The following is a 22,623-nucleotide window of genomic DNA, read 5'->3' on the forward strand; positions in this document are numbered from 1 at the left end:
ATAGCTGCAGCGCATGACAGCGCGTGACAGACTGTACGTTAAACGGCCGGACTGGAAAAAAAACAAATGAGATCTCTTCTTTGGTAACAACTCTTCAGACAACTGACATTACTTCTTCACTATCAACGGTTATGACAACTGGCATTACCACTCCGATAACAACACTAGAGACAACTGACATAAGAACTGCAATAACAACGCTTGATGCAACTGACATTACAACTTTAGTATCAACGCCTAAAACAACAGACCATACATTTTTGGACACAACACTTGTATCTACGCTTCAGACAACAGGTAATATTTCGCAAATTAAAAGCAAAATAACAAGAAATTACAAGGATACCAAACACTCGTATTATTGGTCAGCTTGTACTTTGTTTTATTAATTTTCTCTTTGTTTAGCATATCTTTCACGATTTACTTTTTGTAAGTTACTTTTTGTTACTTTGGGTGCATTTTGATAGCAACAAATCTTCCAGTTGTGGACTGTCCAGTTGATTATCTGTATAAAACATTCAAGTCCTCACACCTGAATATCATTTATAGATATCACATCTTCGGAATCAACAAAGATGACAACGCCTGGGACAACAAACGTTTCGTCTCAGGTGACAAGCACTACAACCTCTGCAACACCAACGGTTGCTACACCTGCGATGACATTGCTTTCCTCGCCATCAACAGATATCACACGTCCAATAACTACTCCCGAAGCAACAGGGGTAACATCAACTAGGTTAACAGACAATACGCCCGATACATCAGGGGTAACATCAACGAAAGTAACAGGAACTACGCAAGAAACAACAGGGGTAACATCAACGAGGTTAACAGACAATACGCCCGACACAACAGGGGTAACGTCAACAAGAGTAACAGGAACTGCGCCCTATACAACAGGGGTAACACCAACAAGAGTAACAGGCACAACGCCCGAAACAACAGAAGAAACATCAACGAGAGCAACGGGAACTACGCCCGACACAACAGGGGTAACATCAACAAGAGTAACAGACACAACGGCTGGAATGACAAGGGTAACATCAACAAGAGTAACAGGCACAACGCCAGACCCAACAGGGGTAACATCAACAATACTTACAGGAACTACGCCCGAAACAACAGGGGTAACATCAACAAGAGTAACAGGAACTACACCAGAAACGACAGGGGTAACATCACCAAGAGTAACAGGCACAACGCCTGAAACAACAGGGGTAACATCAGCAAGAGTGACAGGAACTACGTCCGAAATGACAGGGATAACATCAACGAGATTAACAGGCACAACGCCCGAAACAACAGAAGAAACATCAACGAGAGTAACGGGAACTACGCCCGACACAACAGGGGAAACATCAACGAGAGTAACAGGCACAACGCCCGACACAACAGGGATAACATCAGTGAGAGTAACAGACACAACGCGCGAAACGACAGGGGTAACATCAACAAGAGTAACAGACACAACGCCCGACCCAACAGGGGTAACATCAACAAGACTAACAGGAACTACGCCCGAAACAACAGGGGTAACATCAACAAGAGTAACAGGAACTACGCCCGAAACGACAGGAGTAACATCACCGAGAGTAACAGGCACAACGTCTGAAACAACAGGGGCAACATCAACGAGAGTAACAGGCACAACGTCGGAAACGACAGGGGTGACATCAACGAGAGTAACAGGCACAACGTCCGAAACGACAGGTGTAACATCAACGAGATTAACAGGCACAACGCCCGACACAACAGGGGTAACATCAACAAGAGTAACAGGCACAACGCCCAAAACGACAGGGATAACATCAATGAGAGTAACAGACACAACGCGTGAACCAACAGGGATAACATCAACAAGAGTAACAGGCACAACGCCCGACACAACTGGGGTAACATCAACGAGAGTAACAGACACAACGGCCGACACAACAGGGGTAAGATTAACAAGATCAACAGACACAAAGACCGAAATGTCAGGAATAACAGCAACGAGAGTAACAGAAACTACGCCCGACACAACAGGGGGAACATCAACAAGAGTAACAGGAACTATGCCCGAAACGACAGGGATAACATCAATGAGAGTAACAGACACAACGCGTGAAACAACAGGGGTAACATCAACAAGAGTAACGGGAACGACGCCCGAAACAACAGAGGTAACATCAACAAGATCAACAGACACAAGACCAGAAACAACAGGGATAACATCAACGAGAGTAACAGGAACTACGCCCGACACAACTGGGGTAACATCAACGAGAGTAACAGGAACTACGCCCGACACAACAGGGGTAACATCCACAGGAGTAACAGGAACTATGCCCGAAACAACAGGGATGACATCAATGAGAGTAACAGACACTACGCCCGAAACAACAGAGGTAACATCAACGAGAGTAACAGAAACTACGCCCGACACAACAGGGGTAACATCAACAAGAGTAACAGACACAACGCCCGACACGACAGGGATAACATCAATGAGAGTAACAGGAACTACGCTCGACACAACAGGGGTAACATCAACAAGAATAATAGGAACTACGCCCGATACAACTGGGGTAACATCAACAACAGTAACAGGTACTACGCCCGAAACGACAGGGGTAACATCAACGACATTAACAGGCACAACGGCCGGACACAACAGGGGTAACATCGACAAGGGTAACAGGGAATACGCGCGACACAACAGGGGTAACATCAACGAGAGTAACGGGAACTACGCGCGAATCAACGGGGGCAACATCAACGAGAGTAACAGACACAACGCCCGAAACGACAGGGGTAACATCAACAAGAGTAACAGACAGAACGCTCGAAACAACAGGTGTAACATCAACAAGAGTAACAGGAACTACGCCCGAAGCAACAGGGGTAACATCAACAAGAGCAACAGGAACTACGCCCGAAGCAACCGGGGTAACATCAACAAGAGCAACAGGCACAACGCCCGACACAACAGGGGAAACATCAACAAGAGTAACAGGCACTACGCCTGGCAGAACCGGGGTAACATCAACAAGAGTAACAGGAACTACGCCCGAAACAACAGGGGTAACATCAACAAGAGTAACAGGAAGTACGCCCGACACAACAGGGGTAACATCAACGAGAGTAACAGACATAACGCCCGACACAACAGGGGCAACATCAACAAGAATAACAGACTTAACGCCCGAATCCACAGGGGTTATATCAACAAGAGTAACAGGAACTACGCTGGACACAACAGGGACATCATGGACAGCGGTTACTTCAACTCCTAGCTCTGATGTATTATCTCTGAGAACGTCAACTGGCACAGCGGTCACCTCTTCGCCGAAATCTGACACGACAACTCTTCAGACAACATCAGGAACGGCGGTCTCCTCTTCATTTGATATCACAACTCGAGAAACAACACCAGTGACAGCAGTCCCGTCTTCTCCTAGTTCTGAGATGACATCTTCAGAAACAACCAAGGAAACAACACCAAGGACAATGATCACGTCCTCGCCAAAGTCTGATATGACATCTGTCCAAACAACGCCAGGAACTCTGGTTACTTCGATGCCTAGTTCAGATACGACACCTCTCGTTACTACACCAGAGACAGTAATAACGTCTTCTCCTAGTTCTGCAATGACATCTTCCGAAACAACGACGGCAACATCGGTCACGTCGTCTTCTAGTTCTGATATGACAACTTCCGTGACAAAGTTAAGGACGGCAGTCACTTCGTCGCCAAGCTCTGATTTTACAAGTCTCAAGACGACACAAGGGACAGCGGTTACGTCGCTTGCTAGTTCCGATATGGCATCTCTGAGAACGACGCCAGGCACAGTGGCCACCTCCTTGTCTGGGTCTGCTGCGACAACCCTCCAAACAACACCAGAGGCTACGTTTTTGTCCTCGCCTAGTTCAGAAATGGCGTCTTCCGAAACTACATTAGGGACTACGGTCACTTCATCGCCTAGCTCTGATGTTACAACACCGGGAACAGCGGCCACCCCTTTGCCAAGGTCTGATGCGACAACTCTCTCAACAACACCAGGGACAGTAGTTACGTCGTCTTCGCCTATTTCTGACGTGACAACTATCAAAACATCAAAGGCAACAACACGAAGGACTGCGATCACATCCTCCCCTAGTTCGGAGATAACATATTCAGAAACAACGAAGGCAACAACACCAAAGTCTGTGGCGACGTCGCCTAGGCCGGATTTGACAACTTTCGAACCAACGATAGTCACAGTGATCTCGACGTTTCCTAGCTCTGAAATGACTCCTTCCGAAACGACATTAGGGACTGCAGTCACTTCATCGCCTAGATCTTATATCACAACTCTCACACCAACCACAAGTCCAAACACGTCGTCATCTAGGTCTGATGTGACAACTCCCGAAACAGCACCATCGACGGTAGTTACGTCGCATCCAAGTTCTGATGTGGCATCTTCAAGAACAACGCCAAGCACAACGGTCACCTCTTCCTCTAGATCTGATCTGACAACTCTCCAAACAACACCAGTGACAGCTGTCCCGTCCTCTCTTGGAATTACTGAAGTGACTCCTTCCGACACGACATCAGTCACTGCAGTCATTTCATCATCAGGCCCTGAAACGACAACTCCCCAAACAACGCCAGGCACAGCGACCATGTCATCTCCTAGGTCTGATTTCACAACTCAAAACACAACACCAAAGACTGTGATTACGTCGTCTGCAAGTTCCGATTCAACTCCGCCCGAAACAACACACGTCACTGTGATCCCGTCGTCGCCGAGTTCTGATATGTCATTTCTGGATACAACACAAAAGACTGCGGTCACGTCGACTCCTAGTCCTGATGTGACAACACTCCAAACATCAAAGACAACAACACCAGGCACAATGACCACGTCATCTCCGAAGTCTGATACAACAGGACTAACACCAGGGACAGAGGTCATATCGTCGCCTAGTTCTGATATCACAACTCTTAAAACAACACCGGGAACAGAAGTCACATCGTCTCCTAGTTTTGATATCACAACTCTCAAAACAACACCAGAGACTGTGGTTATGTCATCTCCTACTTATATCACAACTCCAGAAACGTCTCTTATATCTGGAATGACAACTGTATCATCGACCAAGGTTACAACACCAGGGACAACAGGCATTTCGTCTCCTAGGTCTGATATAACTGTTCCACCATCGACCAAGTTTGCAACGCCAGGGACCACAGACATCTCTTATCCTCGGTCTGAAATGACAACAGTACCATCGACGAAGATAACAACGCCAGGGGCAACGGACCCTTTGTCTCCTAGATCTAAGATAACAACTAAACCATCGCCTATGCCAACAACGCCCGAAACAACACGCACTTTAACTCGTAGAACTGAAATGACAACAGTTACAACACCAGGGAAAACTACAAGATCTGGGATGACAACTTTTACACTAGCTACGACTACAACACTAGGGACAACAAGCATTTCGTATCCTATGTCTGAAATCACAACCGCATCATCGAACAAGATTACAACTCCAGGGACAACAAAAAAATTGTCTCCTAGATCTGAAATGACTACTCAAACATTAGCCAAGCTAACAACCCCAACCCCTGTATCTACGTTGTCAGGAGGTACAACTCCGAGAGCAACAAAGATGACAACACCGGTTCTTAGTCCATCTCCGACATCAAAGATTACAATTCCAAAAATCACAGACACTGAGGAAACAACAAGCACGGCAACTCCGTCAACAGGCAATACAACGCCTGGACCAACCAGTATATCATCTCCAACTGAGACATCAACGGAAACCGATATGACGGTTTCAAAAGGAAGGACTGAGACCGCAGTGTCACAACCAGTTGAGACAGGTACTACAACATCTCAAGCGATTAGAACCCAGACCACATCACCGCAACCGATTGGAACAGGAACCACATCACCGCAACTGATTGGAACAGGAACCACACCATCACAAGTGGTTGGGACAGGAACCACAGAATCACAACTGGTTGGAACCAGAACCACAGTATTACCAGTGGTTAGAACTGGTACCACAGCATCACAAGTGATTAGAACAGGGACCACAGCATCACAACCGGTTGGAACAGGGACCACAGCATCACAAGCGGTTGGAACAGGGACCACAGTACCACAACCGGTTAGAACCGGGACCACAGTATCACAACCGATTGAAACCGGGACCACAGTATCACAACAGGTTGGAACCGGTACCACAGCATCACAGGCAGTTAGAACTGGAACTACAGCATTACAAGCGGTTAGAACCGGTACCACAGTATCACAACCGGTTAGAACAGGGACCACAGTATCACAACCGGTTAGAACTGGGACCACAACATCACAGGCGATTAAAACAGGAACCACAACACCGCAACCGTACACAAAAGGGACCACAGTGTCACAGCCGATTGAAACCGGGACCACAGTATCACAAGCGGTTGGAATCGGGACCACAGTATCACAAGCGGTTGGAATCGGGACCACAGTATCACAAGCGGTTGGAATCGGGACCACAGTATCACAAGCGGTTGGAATCGGGACCACAGTATCACAAGCGGTTGGAACAGGGACCACCGCATCACAACCGGTTGGAACAGGGACCACAATGTCACCAGCGGTTGGAACAGGGGCCACAGTTTTACAGCCAGTCAAAACAGGGACCACAGTATCACCACCGGTTGGAACCGGGGCCACAGCGTCACAAGCGGTTGGAACTGGGACCACAGTATCACAACCGGCTAGAACAGGGACTACAGCATCGCAGGTGGTTAATAATGCGACCACAACACCGCAACCGGTTCAAACCGGGACCACAATGCCACAAATGGTTGCAACCGGAACCACAGTATCGCAAGCGGTTGTAACAGAGTCCACAGCATCACAAGCAGTTAGAACAGGGACCACAATATCACAAATTGTTGGAACCGGGACCACAGCATCACAAGCGGATAGAACCGGGACCACAGTATCACAACCGGTTGGGACCGGGACCACAGTGTCACAACCGGTTGGAACCGGGACCACGGTGTCAACGCAAACAGATACCAGGTCTACCACAAGTGGTCCCATTGGAACCAGGACTATAACACAACTTCTAACTGGATCCGCCAATACCAGGCCAACGCAACCAACGAAAACCTCGACGGACTCAGACAAACTGACCACAAGTAGAAGCCTTCCGGACAACGTTCTGCCGTTTGTGGCGACTCTCGCTGGGCTGGCCTTCACACCAGCCTTGGCAAACCCCAACTCTCCAAGGCGGCAGGAACTAGAGCAACAGTTGAAAAACTCGGTAAGTTTGGCCACCTATAAGAACTAATACTCGAAACCAGAAATTGAAAATCAAAAATATATGTTACTGTACAGAAATAAAATGCAATGAAGTCTTCTGTGTTATCTTAAACTAACACTGCCTACACTAAAACTTAAAAAGTCCTACTGTTTGAGAAATGTGAACTGACTATGGCATGGGTCTGGAATTTTTATTCCTTTCAAATTCTATTCGGCTAAGACTTATACCACCGTAAGTTATGGCTGTTTCCTGGCTTCATGGACACGTAAAGCTGAAACACTGAATTATTTGAAACTTGAATTATTTCAGTTCATCAGCCTCCTCAACAACACCATCTACAACGATACCATCGAAAACGTCACCATCAATGACGTAACAGGAGAGGTGGGAGAACCCGCCAGGGTCACGTACACCATCCATACACGTCACGGGTCAGGGGTCACCGGGGAAGAGTTGGAACAGGCCATGCAGGCAGCTCAAGACAGCAGCCACCCTAACATCAACTTACCAAGCGTGTAAGTGTGATAGTCCTTGGATTGTTGTAAATAAAGAATCACATGCTTAATGTGTATACATACAATAAGCTCGCTCACCATTCTGAGTATGACTGTATGCGCAGCGACAGGAATTGTGGGTGATATGTCAAAGGTGAAGGCCCCTGATACGTCACCAAAATAAACACGTCTGGACATTGTTGTGTCTGGACAATGGTCGGGACGAAAACTGTTTACAAGTGAGCAGCTTTTGCTTTGGACATGCTACCCACAATTCCTGTCGCTGCACATGCGTACTGGGACTTGCTGCACATGCGTACTGGGACTTATGGATGAGCTTATTGTGATACCAATAAGATTTTTTGGATATATAATCGCAAAACAGCAAACTGTAAATATTCATTGCCTTTATGCTGCTCAACTTCAAGCTCAAGTTTGAGTTTGGTGATATTTTTACTAACAGAAGCTTAAGATTATTACAGAGCTTGACTGCATTTCATATGCTTAGTTAACATGTATAGAATTAAGAGAACACAGGAATAGTATTCTCTCTACATTGAAGGTTAGGATGAAAACAAAATTAAAATTCATTTGCTCTCAAAACTGTGCAAAAAGCCGACATTGCTCCTTCTAAGTAACAAACGCTTTCTTTGCTTTTAGATGCTACCTGGGCGGGAGTGGACCATGCGCATCTACAACAACAGGTAGAAACATTTTTTTATTACAAATTTGTGAAAAATAAAGTTGACGACGAGGATGGGATTCGAACCCACGCGTGCAGAGCACAATGGATTAGCAGTCCATCGCCTTAACCACTCGGCCACCTCGTCTGTTATAAATGGCTCTTTGTAAGAAAATTAAATTCGAAAAAAAATTACCCACACCTAGATACATCTACCACTTGTGGCGATAACTGCGTTTTCTTTATTGAAATGAAAAGTTTTATGGAAAATACATCCCTAGGGCTATTTGCACGTACTTTGTTAGCAACGCATTTAACGTTACATTTAATAATAAAAATGCAATGATATTAGGAGATATTTAAGGCAGAGAGCAGAAAGAATTAGTGGTTATGTTAGATTTAAGGTGATGATCTAGAGGACCAGGTCATCGCAAAAACCGCAAACATAAAACCACCTTGAAAATGTCAACATCTCAAATAATATTTTCTTCCCACATCAGCAGCACCGATGTCTACCATTGGGCCAACCAAAACGTTCAACTTCCGTGTTGAGCTGGAAGGGCGGAACTTCTCTGACGCGCTGAACAACAAGTCTTCCCAGACTTTCACACAGGCCAGCACGCAACTTCTGGAGTCGGTAAGTAGTCTTTTAGACTCCACCTAATAGTAATATGTAATACTTCCCGTTGCCTAACAACTGTATAAGATACAACATATGGCATCTTCCACAACTTAGTGATTTCACAAAAGTACTTAACAAAAAAAAAGTTTGTATGGGATAAGACTATTTTAGTATTTACTTGCCCATTCTTAACATCTATCCGTATAAGGAATTATCTGTATCAGTTATGGAACTCTAAAGACATTTAACATCTCTTTCGGCAGCTCAAATCATACTTGAACAGCACTCCTCACGCGAACGTCATCGATGACGTCACGGTGAGGAGTTTCCAAGATGGCGATCCCATGACGGCCATCTTTACCGTGAAGACGACCCCAGGGTCACAGGTCACCGGAGGTCAGCTGGAAGAAGCACTGCGGGCTGCTAACAAGTTTGATGATCCACTGGACATCGATCTCCCCACAACGTAAGATTCTTTTCTTCACTCACATTTCACTCCGGCGAGCTCGGAACCTCCTCATAACTAGTTTCCTCCATCCCTTTTAGATTCTTTTAGATCTTTAATATCGATGACATTTGATATTCAATTAAGCTCTGTTCTTTTTCTAGACAATCCCACGTATCATTTTATTCCTTTATTACTTACGCAGCTCGAATATTACCAAATTACTTGGATGAATGGGTAAATATATGTGACCACCAAAATGGCCAGAAGGTCACAGAGTCTTTCACTAGTACAACTTTGCCCTTAAATCATTCTTATAAAACAAAGACTGGACAGACTGTAATGCATTTACTCGCTATATCCGTACACGCAGTAATACGAGAGGTATCCAGTCCTGTGATCCTTCTCTACTTGACCCAAAGCCGGAAACAATCATGTTCAGCGTTCATAATTCTGACTTTGTCCCGACTGTTAAGTTAAAATATCCCTCACCATCTGCTCTTACAGGTGTTGGATAGATGAGAAGAACTGGCCATGCACACAGAAAAGGAAGCATCGTTTCCAAGCAAAGCTGCGAGGACAGATCTATAAGGACGGATTGGACAACCCGAACTCTACAGAATACCGGAATCTTACCGACAAGTTCGTCCAAACGGTATGTTTAAGTCTACTTGGCATAAATTAGCAATGATAAATGTTACTTACAATTAATACACGACATCTGTTGATTTACTGTCTGACAGCGATTACTCTCGAAAAGTATGCAAAATAAGAAAACACATTTTTAAGCGCAACAAAGATATGTTCACCCCCCTTCGGTCCTCATTCTGCTGCTTTCTACAGGCCAATGCTGGCTGTCTCTACTTTGCACTGCAGCTAGTTCAAGAAATGTGCAGAAATACATTTTGGAGTTAATCTCTATAACTGGCTAAACATGGATATTGCTTACAGACTTTTTGAAAAGATCCTGTCTGTAGTTTCAAGAAGTGATGAAAATCCCTGGATCAGTCCAAAAGATCCTCAGATATGTTCACCTGGACGTCTAACGTTCATTAAAGTATAGGGCCTAAAATGTACTAATTTAAAAGTACCAAACAACTGACTTGTCCATTTATCTTTGTAGCTCCAGGACTATTACAGGAATACGTCATACGGAAACGACATCGAGAAGATCACGGTAGACGGTTTCCAAGGCAACCCCTTCGTCGTGAACTACACTGTGCACACGACAGGCGGGTCAAATGTCACGGGAGACGACCTCGAGGCTGCGCTGCGGAGCGCTACAAAGCACGACGACCCCGTAGACTTGGAGCTCCCGACTGTGTAAGTCAGAAGTTGTTCATCGAAAAGTTGCGATTGTTTTAGATGGCGTTTCATATCACTTAGTAGAAGAGGATTATTTGTGTTGGTAGATATTGTATATATTTCATGTATATGTCAATTGTTGTTTTGTTGCAACCTGTACCCAGTGAGTACGTATGTACAATAAAGGCCTTCATTCCTTCATTACAACATTTCATATCTAAATCATTGCAAGCGAGGTATCAAAACCGGGCAGTTCTGCTGTAGTACCCAGAAAAGCCGCCAGGAATCTAATAATTTCTTCATTTGGCAAAAAAATATTTACACATGAAATGGACATCAACTATGTACGCCGATGCAACTCAGCGCGTTGGAACGTGGAAGGCGCGTTGGTTAACCCGAACGGTATGACCTTAAACTTGTAGAAACCACGACCAGTGCTGAACGCCGACTTTTTGAGAAGATCAATCAGCCAGTATCTACACATGACTTGCCAAGTTATGTTGTTCATGCACACTCTGGCGCAAACGCGCGTACACACTCACTCACTCAGTCACTCACTCACACACACTTATGTACAAGTGTAATAATTGAAAGGCATTATGACTGAATTCCGTTAGCTAATAATAATGCCGTGTTTTCTTATTTTTCAGATGCTACATCGACAATAGGACAGATCCGTGCTTCGATTCAGTAGGTAAATTGATAACATGAAAACAACAAAAAACACATGCAGCCACTTGTCGTTGTAAGTTAAAAACTACAGCTATAACAGCTTCCATTCGAGAGATTTACAGACTCTGAGTTATTGAGTTATTCAAAGCTATACCAGGAGACGGCTTTTTAATGATTTATGACCACACCTTTGGGACTATGCTCGTATAATTTTCATGTCAGATCTGTCAATCTTGCAGTATACTGCCCCATTTTTATTCAAAGTAGTCCATTGTCTGTTAGTGACCTGCCGGCTATTATACCCCAGTTCAATACAGTCAACGAGCTTTGGCCGAATTTGTGGAAAGCCCAAAGGGCTACGAATTCCAAGAAAGCCAGGTTTTAGCCTGGAAATGTATCTTCATGCTGCAATGGATAGGACTCAGTGACCCGTGAACATTGGCCTATTCCTAAAACCGCACAGTTATCCACAGAACACCACCCGTATTGCTGACGAAAATGTCATTTGAAAATTAGACCTTGAAGGATGATAGATTTTTCTTGTGCATAGCAGGGGCATTAGAGCTGGCAGTCTCGGCAGTGGAGCGCTTTTTTCCGTTACGTGATACTGGCTCTATGAATAACGCGTATTAAGTTGATTGCTTAATGTACTATTTCTGCCTTGATTTGGCCAGTTACAAAGCCCCGTCGGTACGCGATACAGCTGTCGAGGCGGGAGTACCACCCGGGCCTGGCCGACTCTACATCGGAGCAATTCACGGAGCTGGAGGACGAACTGACCGACACAGTAAGTACTGTGATATACAGTTTTTCTGTTATATACGTTGTCTGACCCTTGCCTCTTCCCTCATGACCTCAATGAAGAGTGGCCTGAAGACCAATTTGAGCTTTCATGAATAAACAAAGGTTAAGAAAAGAAAACAGTGAAAACTCTCGACTGTGACCACAATGGACAGTTAAACCATTGCTAATATTTAACTGTTTTAAAGAGCAAGTAATCTACTCTATGAACAACAGTAAAGACCACTATTACTAATACTCTTGAACATTCAAATTTGTGTTGTTCAAGCTGTGGAGGTACTACGCCGCGGAAGGATACGCCAAAGACATCCACAGCATCCAGGTGAACGGGTTCTCTCCCGGCCTGATCGCAGACTACACGATAAACCTCCGCAACGACTCTGCCGTCACAGGCCTGCAGCTACAGAACGCTCTGTGGAGCGCGCAGAAGCATAGCGACCCGCTTGGGCTGGAGCTGGGAACTACGTAAGATCCTCGCGTTTAATGAGACCTAATAGAATATACTTTAGTTAGTGTTTTATGAAAGCATACGCATTCTATCATAGCCATACCATTTTTTTGCTATTTGGGGCAACACATACAGACAGACTGACTTAGACAGACAGACAGACACAAACACACACACACATATATATATATATTTATACACACACGCACACACGCACACACACAGGCAAACACATAAATATATGCGAGTATATAATACTAGAAAGGCCGACATTTGCTTGAGAGCAAATACAGCATATTTCAGCCATCTCCCTCCTCATGTAACAATAGACTGTTCCAAAATCACCCATGTGCAAAAATGGAACACTTCTGCTTAAAATGACTTCTAACTACTAATCACACTTATGAGCAAAAATGAATCTTACAAAACCTCCTTCAAGAATGGACTCTTCTAGTGCACCCCTGTAGAAAGGTAAAATAGACGACTCCAAAACCACTTCCGCTAAGTAATGGAATTTTGAATCATCAGCCGTCCAAAACCAAATATGAAAAAACTCTGTGCAAGAATCGACTCTTCCTGTTATATCCCTATGTAAATTGGAGCGATCCAAAAATACATCAGCTAAAATAGGACATCGACATAATCACCAAAGTCCACAAAATGAATTTAAAAGAATACCCCCTTCGTCGAAGAATGGAAACTCCCAGCACACCCTGTTTAAAATTGCACAATAGTCCAGAAATACTCACAGTACATGGCCTTTTGTATAATAAGCAACCCAGTTCAAAACTGAATTTTAAAACAGCCCCCCGTGCATGAATGGACTCTTCCAGATAATACCAGGCTTGCTGATTGGCTGCCGAATCCTTCTCATGTGCAGTCTTCAGGTGGGGGTCAACTTCCATTCAACAAATGGAATTCGGAATCATCACCCATGTCCAAAACTGAATTTTTTAAAAATCCCCCCTATGTGCAAAAATGGACTGTCCCAGTAGTAGTCTTATGTCAAGTGGTTCAGTGCAAAAACACTTCCGCTAAAAAAAACATTGGCATTATCACCAAAGTCTAAAAGTAAATTAAAAAAAACACCCCCTGCCCAACAATGGACTCTTCCAGCAAAATGAGCTTGCTCATTGGCTGGTCATTAATTGGATTCACCTTGTCCCCCAACCACCTGGATGTCTATGGACTAGGTAGGTAGGTAGATAATTGGATCTACCTGGCACACCTGTCGCCCTGACACACCAGAATGACCTAGAGGTCGTTGACCTCGGCACTTCAATCTCACATATCCAAAACTCTCCCACAAAAACCTCCTTAAGGAGCCATTTTGAAGTGATTTATACCACATATTATACATGGATCCTTTGAATAAGTATCTAGAGCACCTCTGTCCCAAATTTCAGGTCATTTGGATGTAATACCATAGTACAGGGGGCCAAATTATACAGTTTTGGTCCAAAAGTTGCAATAAAACCTTAATAAAATCATTTAAGGAGCAGATATGAAAAAAATGAAAAAAACACATTTTGGTATTGGCCCACTCTACCCTTGTGCCAAATTTCAGGTCATTCGGTCCAGGAACGGCGGAGATGAATCACTTTGAAGATTTGACAGGAGAAAGAAAGAAAGAAAGAAAGAAAGAAACATTACGAATACAATATATTTCACCATACTATGTATGGCTGAAATATAATAAACCTTCTATCTATCTATGTTATATATATATATAACATATGTTGCCTGTGTTCCTTATAACTTTCTTATCCATTATCTTAATTCATTTATCTGTAACCATAACAGTAACTAACAAACGCTACAACCCCTGTTAGTCGCACTTCTACTCGATTATGCAGAATAAAAGGAGTTATGAAACATTTTTGTTTCAGCTGCTGGCTGGATGAGCCAGCTGAGAAAAACGGCAGACCGCCATGTCGAACAACCACAGGGACTGTACCTGTAGGTAAGTACGAAGGTTACTTGCGTCATTGCTGTGGTGGTCTGCCCTCATCATCTCATCATCTCCATAGAAATCGAGGTCTTGCTTTTCTCTGTCTGTGTGTGTGTGTGTGTGTGTGTGTGTGTGTGTGTTTGTGTGTGTGTGTGTGTTTGTGAGTGCGTGCGTGTGTGTGTATGTGTATGTGTGTGTATGCGCGCGTGCGTGTGTGTGTGTGTGTGTGTGTACATGCGTGTGTGTGTGTGTGTGTGTGCATGTGCCAGTCTCTTATGTTTCTGCATATAGTCTGTATGTCTTTAAGAACCTGTAGATATATTGTGGTGATATAAGCTGCAGTGGAGGGTTTATCATGGCCGCCTGGCGGCTTCTCTTTGTACTGCTGCAGAGAAGTCAATAAGTGATTACACTAGAAATATTTCAATTTTTCATATGGCTAAGGATATCAAATGGGTGTGTCAAAAACATAACATGAAAAACATAGCGACGATTCGATGTATGGCTATAGCATACATATGTGCTATCAAAACATGTTGGCCGGCGGCAAAAAGGTTTGGTCTTTCAATGTATTCTTTGTGTTACTGTTTTCATTGTACCTCACAATGTTAGGGCCCTACCGTGCGAAATTCCCTTGGCGACTTTCAATGGAGTTAATAAATGTTGCATGACTCTCTTTATTCTCACCTCACCACGTGTAATCATACTTCCTTTCAACGACATCCTTTTAATTTTGTGTCACCGGATCATCGGATTCAAATGATAGGTACGTCCTGAAAGATAACACTGTTAATAGTGACAACTAAGGGACCGTACAGGTGACAATTACAAATTTTACTATCGATGGGACAAAATAATCCAAGAGGGCACCAAAAAGGCCACGATAGGTAGGGGATCCTAACGCAGAGGCGGCCATCAGTACAGGTATTTCCTTTAGTTTTCTTGTGCATAAAGGCGGTATATAGACAGCGATCTTTAGGGCGCGGTCACATACGCCGTTGGATCGTCCTACAATGTTGATGCCATAGGATTTGTTTTATTTTTGAGCAGGCTGTGACAGAATCAACCACCGACAAGGATCTAAGACAGCCTTTTTTGTAGCAAGACAGCTGAACTTTACAGGACACGTTCATGTCTTCCGCTAAAACAGACCCATCTGAGATACGTGGCCGCGCCCATCATAGAAACTTGTGACATGGTAGGAAATACATGGCTGTGACTTGTGTGCTATTTCAGCGGCCAAACCTCAGGACATCAGCGAGATACTGTGACCTGGGCCGATCGGAAAATCAAAAAGGGCCATCAAAAAGGCCAGGTGGTCATTAAGCAGAGGTAGTCATTAGTACAGGCTTTAATAGTTGTATGTGCTTACCTTACAATATAAGATTCTGACAAGGCGTGACTTATGTGCTGTTCCAGCGGCCGAACCCCAGGACATCAGCGGACTAGTGTGGCCGGTGGCGGTGGCGCTCCTGACTGCCGCCGCTCTCATACCTCTCGCCGCCCTGCTACCCAAGGCGTTCGCCGGAGCTCACCTCCCAGGCCGTGGCATGTAAGTCAATATCTTCATCTACATCTAAATCTATCTATTTTATACTGAGCAAAGCCCCTCCTTGGACTTTACGCCCAGGGAGTGATGTGCCCTGGCATGACCAGGTTGAATGAAAATCCAAAGTTGTACAATATGAACGTTGTTCAAAGACAAGGGAGACACTCACCTTTTTCCTTTACCAAATGTCTTATTCACTGCACTGACATTCCGGTAACTGGAAGTGAAATGACGTCAGGAGTGAATCAAAGGTGGCAGGAAGAGGGAATTTACCACCGTTACAGTTTAGATAGGGTTGATGGGCCATATTTATATTTCAGCCATACATAGTATGGTGAAATATATTGTATTCGTAATGTTTCTTCTTCTTCTTCTTCTCCTGTCAAATCTTCAAAGTGATTCATCTCCGCCGTTCCTGGACCGAATGAGCTGAAATTTGGCACAGGGGTAGAATGGGCCAATACCTTGATGCTTTTTTCTCAGTTTTTTCATATCTGCCTCTAAAATGATTTTATTGAGATTTTTTGGTCAATTTTAGACCAAAACTGTATATTTTGGCCCCTGTACCCTGGTATTACAACCAAATGAGCTGAAATTTGACAGAGATGTGCCTTAATAATGCCCCCATATAAATTCGATAACACTTTTGGTGTACAGTACAACAAAATGCTTATTTTTGCGATTTTTTGACCAATTTTTGACCAAAAAAGGACACTTTTGGCCCCTGTACCCTGGTATTACAACCAAATGAGCTGAAATTTGACAGAGATGTGCCCTGATAATGCCCCCATATAAATTCAATAACACTTTTGGTGTACAGTACAACAAAATGCTTATTTTTGCGATTTTTTGACCAATTTTTGACCAAAAAAGGCCACTTTTGGCTCCTGTACCTTGGTATTGCAACCGAATGAGCTGCAATTTGACACAGATGTGCCTTGATAATCCCTTCATATAAATTCAATAACACTTGTGGTGTACAGTGCAACAAAATGCTTATTTTTGCGATTTTTGGCCAATTTTTGACCAAAAAAGGACACTTTTGGCACCTGTACCCTGGTATTACAATTAAATGACCTGAAATTTGGTATAGATAGGCATTAGATACTTGGTAACAAGATTCAAGTCAAACTTTTGACATAAACAACTTTAAAATGATTAATTTTGGCACTTTTCTGAGGGGAAATTTGTTTTCTTTTGGCCTCCTGACGTGACCTTCCGTGACCCCGCACAGAGCCACACCTGTGCGCGTCAGCCGGAGAGTTAATTGAATCAAAGACCTAGCCAATCAGCGAAGAGGAGGCCAAAGGCTAATTAATCTTCATAAGCGGGGCCTCATGATCCCGTATATAGCAGTGTTCCCGCCAGTGGGAGCGAAGCCCGCCTAAGGCTCTCGCATTTTAGACTATTCAGAAGGCTTTATATTGTATCAGTTCTTAGGGGCATATCTATGATAATCGCAGCAGTCACTTAACTTCTCTTCAGGAGTTTAGCGTAACACTATTTCAGGTCAAACCGTCAAAGGCAACTAAAAACAAACTTTAACGTTACTGAGTTCAACAGTACTTATAACTTGTTATCCGAAGTTGAAACGCTAGCGATGGTATTTTCGCTGCGCTGTTAGCTCCGTGCGACTGTTGTTGACGGTCTTATAACGGTATATTTTGCACCCCTGTACCCTGGTATGAGTAACATTTGGTATAGATAGGCAAAAGATAGTTGGTAAAATGATCCAAGTAAAATTTTTGGCATAAAGTACTGTAAAAGGCTTAATTACAGCACTTTTTTTAGGGGAAATTGGTTTTCTTTCGTTCTCCATGCCATGACCTTTCGGACGTTCACCCCACAGAGCCGACATCTGCACCTGCGTCTAGCCGGCAGGAAGAGTTAATTCAATTAATGGTTCAGCCAATCAGCGAAGAGGAAAGCGAAGGCTAATTAATATTCATAAGCGGGACCACACAATACGTTAACTTGAAGACTCAGGCCGTACAGACTTCCCGCCAGGATTTTTTCAAAGCGTCGGACAGGGGTCCGGGGGCCGCCGAATGTCCCTGGCGGGGTCCAGGGGCAGGGCCACTGTGGGGGCGACCCAGGTGGGCGAAGCCCCCCCGGAAGCTCTTGCATTTTAGACTATTGAGAAGGCTTCTTTTATCAGTTTTTTTAGGGCCATATCTACGATAATCGTAGCAGTCACTTCTCTTCAGCAGTTTGACTTTAAAATATTTCGGGTCAAAGCTTCAAAGACAACTAAAACCTCATAAACAACAAACTTTACTTAGCTCAACAGTATACAAAAATATTGTACGGGTTGCCATCCTTAGTTGAAGCGCTTATTTATAGCGCTAGTATCTTCGCTGCGCCGTTAGCCGCCGTGCGACTTTTGTTGACGGTCTGATATCCCTACGTCGCCGCCTCGCTGATATTCCCACGGACATTTTTCACGAAAAATACCCAGCAAAAACGCTGTTCTGCGTCAAATTCTATTCTATAAAACATGTGGGACTCAGTGTTACAGTCTAAATATTTTGTAGAAGCACCGCTGTAGGAAAGAAGGTCCAAGCAATGTAAAACATCACGTAGCATGAAGTTCGCTGTCAACTGGCACACAGCACATGACTGTTTGAAACTCTAAGTCTAATCAACAGCCGTGTTTGATTGATAGCCGGCGGTCCTTTGATAAAGTCGGCGAAAGGTGCGTTAGTTAGAAAATCTGCGTTTAGTTTTGATACGTAATTATAAGTTAGACAGTGGCGAGAATGATTATTTTCTCATCAATATTTCTCTTCAGAATTATTTGAACTTAATTGTACATCTAAACAATTGGCTTACCTGTGCAATGTTTATATGATTAATGATCAGTGTACTGAAATCATGTGTAACGTATGGCTCCTAGTCAATAGATCAGCATTTTCTCTATAGTGACCACCTGTCTATAGTGGCCACATTTCCTAGTGCTGTTGTTGTTTGACATAAACTTTGAACATTTAAATTGTAAGTAACTTTAAACTGCCAGAGTTTCAGCCCAATAAAACACTCTCAGCGCCAGGGTATGAACAGACTGACCAGACAGACGAAAATAAATCCTCGAACAAGGTTCAATCGTATCTTCCGGGTCTGGCAGGAAGTTGTTAAACGAAAATAGAATAGGCTCGATGGCTGATTGCATACAAAGTAAAACAGTTTAACAGTTTTACAGCTTGAAGAAAACAAACGCTCCTACAGTACCTGCACCTGCTTGATAATTATTAAATCGTATGCCCTACTTGAATAAAAAAAGTTCACTGCAATAATAAATGTACCCACATCACAAGGAGCTTATACTTTTTTAAACTTACACCTAGTTATCGTACTGAAAATTGTTAATGACATTACATGAAGTCATTCAACAATTTTCAGCCATGATGAAAATTTTCTGAATGGAAGGTGTGATTATTGTCATTTTCTGAAAAATAGAAGCAAGCTCTGTTTTTACCTGGAATCAATTCACAATACCAGTCCACTTTGGGGGATAATGCACTGTTAATATGATGTTCCATTTTTGCGCAGGGGTGATTTGGAACAGTCCAATGTTGCGTGGGAAGGGGTATGGCTGAAATATGCTGTATTTGCTCTTAAGCAAATGTCGGCCTTTCTAGTTACAGCCTGTGCTATCAACTCGAGTACAATCTATGAGATGCTAATCCTATATATCTATAGACACTTTACCGCCCTAAAGAGTTTCCTACTACTAACACAATTATGGTAAGTCCAATTTCAATTGGGATTCAGACGATGAAATCACACTTTCATACCTTTGGTCAACAGCTATTCGCCGAAGAACCAGCTCTACATCCCGAAAGACAAGATGTACAAAGGGTTTGACATCGGCGGGAAAGGCGGGGTGCAGGTTCGGCGGTACCTGCCAGGAAGGGAGGCGGGGCTACACTCCGAGGCACTGGGGCGGTTCGACAAGGTAACATAGATAGGGCAAGACATAGCGGGCTGGGTGGGGAGGGGGTCATGAAGAAAGGGCTTGACATCGGCGGGAAGGCAGCCGCAAGGTTGGGAAGGGAGGGGTGCAGGTGCGGCGGTATCTGTCCGGTAGGGAGGCGGGGCTACACTCGGAGGCGCTGGGACGGTTCGACAAGGTAACCTACCGTTGGGGTGGGGAGGGGACATGTACAAAGGTACAATATAGCCCCATACTTTGCCCTAGCCTTTTCTGAAGCTGTAAGGGTAGTGGGTTGTTATCCATTGTTTCAAGGACACGGCATCGGGAGGCGTAACCCATACCTCTCCTTTTACCTCCTCAACATAAGACATGCACCCATTTTTACACATGAGAAAAGTCGTTGGATTCTTTCCCGATGGCGCTGAATCGGTGGCATCCTGGATTCCAACCCAGGATCTCTGGGTCGATCACCCTGTAGTTACACCATACGAGCCCACTTAGCATGGCATGTAGTAGATATACACATCACTTGCTCAATATAATAACTGAAATATACAACGTATAGCAACTTTTGTTATGTAACCAAAACATGAAAGACTGTATTGTAGAGATGGGTCACATTTCTCTAATAGATGCAGTTCCTACGTCTTAACTCTGCCATTTCTTCTCTACCACAGATCAAACCACAGCCTCAGCCTCCTCGTCATTCCTACAACCCCCTCAACTTCAGGACGGAGCCGCCAGTCCCTCGGCACACCTACAACCCTAACCCCCAACCCTCGGCACCTCCCAGGCCGGTGAGACCCCCGGCACCCCCTCCACCGAGGGCGAACGGACCCGTCGTACCTGCCCGAGCCCCCAAACCGGCACCTGCTCCACCTAAGGCCCCGCCTGCACCACCAAAGGCCCCACATGTACCGAAGCCACACACCTACAACCCAGTAGGAGAACCTAAACCTCCACCAAGACGACCCAAAGCTCCACCAAGACGACCCAAGGCGCCACCAAGGAGGCCTAAACCTCCACCCAGGAGGCCTAAACCTCCTCCAAGGAGGCCTAAACCTCCACCAAGACGACCTAAGCCCGCCCCGAAAGCTCCACCAAGACGAGAACGTCTAAGAACTCCTCCTAAAGCTCCTCCAAGAAGGGAGCGTCTCAGAACGTACAACCCGAGACCTTACCAGCCACAACAACAGCCAGCTCCAGTACCTCCTCCTAGAACCAAGGTCAAGGTGAAGATTATACCGATGCCCGAGCCCGTTCCAGCACCCCTGACCGAAACTTTGGTCCACATTGTTACTCTACCTAAGCCTCCTCCTATGAACACATACAATCCTGTACAATACGACCCACCCAAGCCTATACCAAACGGTAATGCCCCAAGCGTAGGAGCGACGCAAAGCTTGCCGCCTCCTCACACGTATAATCCCTTAGCCAACGAGAAAAGGTTTCCCGAATGGCAAGACGGGGGTTTGTCGAGGCCCCACTCCGCCCCGCATACATACAATCCGATGCCAAACGGTTTTGTACCCAGGTCATTGCAGGGTAGTCTCTCAATCGATCTCTGATTACTATTTTGATAACTTTATTGCAAGATCATGCCAGTGGGCTAATTGCAAAGTAAGACAGTGGTAAGACAGAACATGAACATGTCATCTATTTTAAATCTATGCCTATCTAAACTGAGGGATTTTTCTTTTTTTTTTTTTTACTTCTTCATTATATGAACTTATGGAGAACTTTATTGTACATTTTTGCCATACTTGACTGAGTAAAGCCTACAGTCACAACAAAACATATTGAACAGATACGTTTAACAGATAGAAAATATCATTAGAGAAATTCAACTTACTTCGCTTTCCAGTTGTAGTGAAGATAAAAGAGCAGATGCGCTTTACGATGAAAGGTTTGTGTAGTTAAATCAGGATTATAACTTTTCTACAGTACTTAAGTGTATAAAATATGGAAATAGGTTATATGTTTGTACCCTTTTCTGATGTTAGGGTGTATAATTGTAGAGATTTCGTACGGACCGGATTTTCTGACAGTTGTTTACCCAAACAAGTTCTTCTGACTATGAATTAGTCAATTGAGATAACTACCTTGCGATGTAACACATGTACACCCGCTTCACAGGCACACAGCGGGTCAATATTCTAGCATAGAGTTTCTACATTTTCTCTTGATACGTCAAGGGTTTTATGAATTTTAGTTTTACAGGTTGAATATGCATATGTAAGTAGTACTGATATAAAACTAAGAGTGTCATAAATATCATCATGAAACTTCATCATGTAAAAAAATGTGCAGTTGTAAATATATGATAAAAGATGTTTACAAAGAGTGAATTTATTGCTGTGCATCTGCTACGATAGCTGCAATCTATAGGCAGAAGAAAACATTTAATACCTA

At 44.1% G+C, this 22,623-nt stretch overlaps 4 protein-coding genes and 1 non-coding gene across 5 annotated transcripts; 4 read left to right on the forward strand and 1 right to left on the reverse strand.

Moving 5' to 3' along the window:
* Positions 1-1,256: 1,256 nt before the first annotated feature.
* On the forward strand, positions 1,257-3,278 carry LOC118408816 (mucin-19-like). Its single transcript, XM_035809672.1, has one exon. The coding sequence runs from the start codon at positions 1,257-1,259 to the stop codon at positions 3,276-3,278; it is 2,022 nt and encodes a 673-aa protein (XP_035665565.1).
* A 172-nt stretch (positions 3,279-3,450) lies between these two features.
* On the forward strand, positions 3,451-5,666 carry LOC118408817 (mucin-5AC-like). Its single transcript, XM_035809673.1, has 3 exons — positions 3,451-3,710; positions 3,741-5,297; positions 5,582-5,666. Exons 1-3 carry the CDS (start codon positions 3,451-3,453, stop codon positions 5,664-5,666), a joined length of 1,902 nt encoding a protein of 633 aa, XP_035665566.1.
* Positions 5,667-6,597: 931 nt separating this feature from the next.
* Positions 6,598-9,576, forward strand: LOC118408818 (mucin-19-like). Its single transcript, XM_035809674.1, has 5 exons — positions 6,598-7,308; positions 7,618-7,823; positions 8,463-8,506; positions 8,985-9,121; positions 9,370-9,576. Exons 1-5 carry the CDS (start codon positions 6,622-6,624, stop codon positions 9,574-9,576), a joined length of 1,281 nt encoding a protein of 426 aa, XP_035665567.1. The 5' UTR covers positions 6,598-6,621.
* Positions 8,551-8,632, reverse strand: Trnas-gcu. Its single transcript has one exon. It is a non-coding gene; the product is annotated as a tRNA-Ser (tRNA).
* A 1,609-nt stretch (positions 9,577-11,185) lies between the features above and the next one.
* On the forward strand, positions 11,186-21,779 carry LOC118408819 (extensin-like). The gene is made up of 7 exons (XM_035809676.1): positions 11,186-11,258; positions 12,203-12,315; positions 12,598-12,794; positions 14,667-14,740; positions 16,148-16,280; positions 20,085-20,232; positions 20,889-21,779. Exons 1-7 carry the CDS (start codon positions 11,186-11,188, stop codon positions 21,777-21,779), a joined length of 1,629 nt encoding a protein of 542 aa, XP_035665569.1.
* Positions 21,780-22,623: the final 844 nt, after the last annotated feature.

Source organism: Branchiostoma floridae, unplaced genomic scaffold, assembly GCF_000003815.2.
Source record: "Branchiostoma floridae strain S238N-H82 unplaced genomic scaffold, Bfl_VNyyK Sc7u5tJ_438, whole genome shotgun sequence".
Taxonomy (NCBI): Eukaryota; Metazoa; Chordata; class Leptocardii; order Amphioxiformes; family Branchiostomatidae; genus Branchiostoma; species Branchiostoma floridae.

Excerpts from the sequence above, each read along its gene's own strand:
- LOC118408816 (XM_035809672.1), top strand. The coding sequence starts at position 1,257 with ATGACAGGGATAACATCAACGAGATTAACAGGCACAACGCCCGAAACA.
- LOC118408817 (XM_035809673.1), top strand. The coding sequence starts at position 3,451 with ATGACATCTTCAGAAACAACCAAGGAAACAACACCAAGGACAATGATC. Across the intron at positions 3,711-3,740 it reads ATGACAACTTCCGTGACAAA|CTCTGATTTTACAAGTCTCA; the intron begins GTTAAGGACGGC and ends TTCGTCGCCAAG. Across the intron at positions 5,298-5,581 it reads CCAGGGGCAACGGACCCTTT|CCAAGCTAACAACCCCAACC; the intron begins GTCTCCTAGATC and ends CTCAAACATTAG.
- LOC118408818 (XM_035809674.1), top strand. The coding sequence starts at position 6,622 with ATGTCACCAGCGGTTGGAACAGGGGCCACAGTTTTACAGCCAGTCAAA. Across the intron at positions 8,507-8,984 it reads ATGCGCATCTACAACAACAG|CAGCACCGATGTCTACCATT; the intron begins GTAGAAACATTT and ends TTCCCACATCAG. Across the intron at positions 9,122-9,369 it reads GCACGCAACTTCTGGAGTCG|CTCAAATCATACTTGAACAG; the intron begins GTAAGTAGTCTT and ends CTCTTTCGGCAG.
- LOC118408819 (XM_035809676.1), top strand. The coding sequence starts at position 11,186 with ATGGACATCAACTATGTACGCCGATGCAACTCAGCGCGTTGGAACGTG. Across the intron at positions 12,795-14,666 it reads GGGCTGGAGCTGGGAACTAC|CTGCTGGCTGGATGAGCCAG; the intron begins GTAAGATCCTCG and ends TTTTTGTTTCAG. Across the intron at positions 14,741-16,147 it reads CACAGGGACTGTACCTGTAG|CGGCCGAACCCCAGGACATC; the intron begins GTAAGTACGAAG and ends GTGCTGTTCCAG.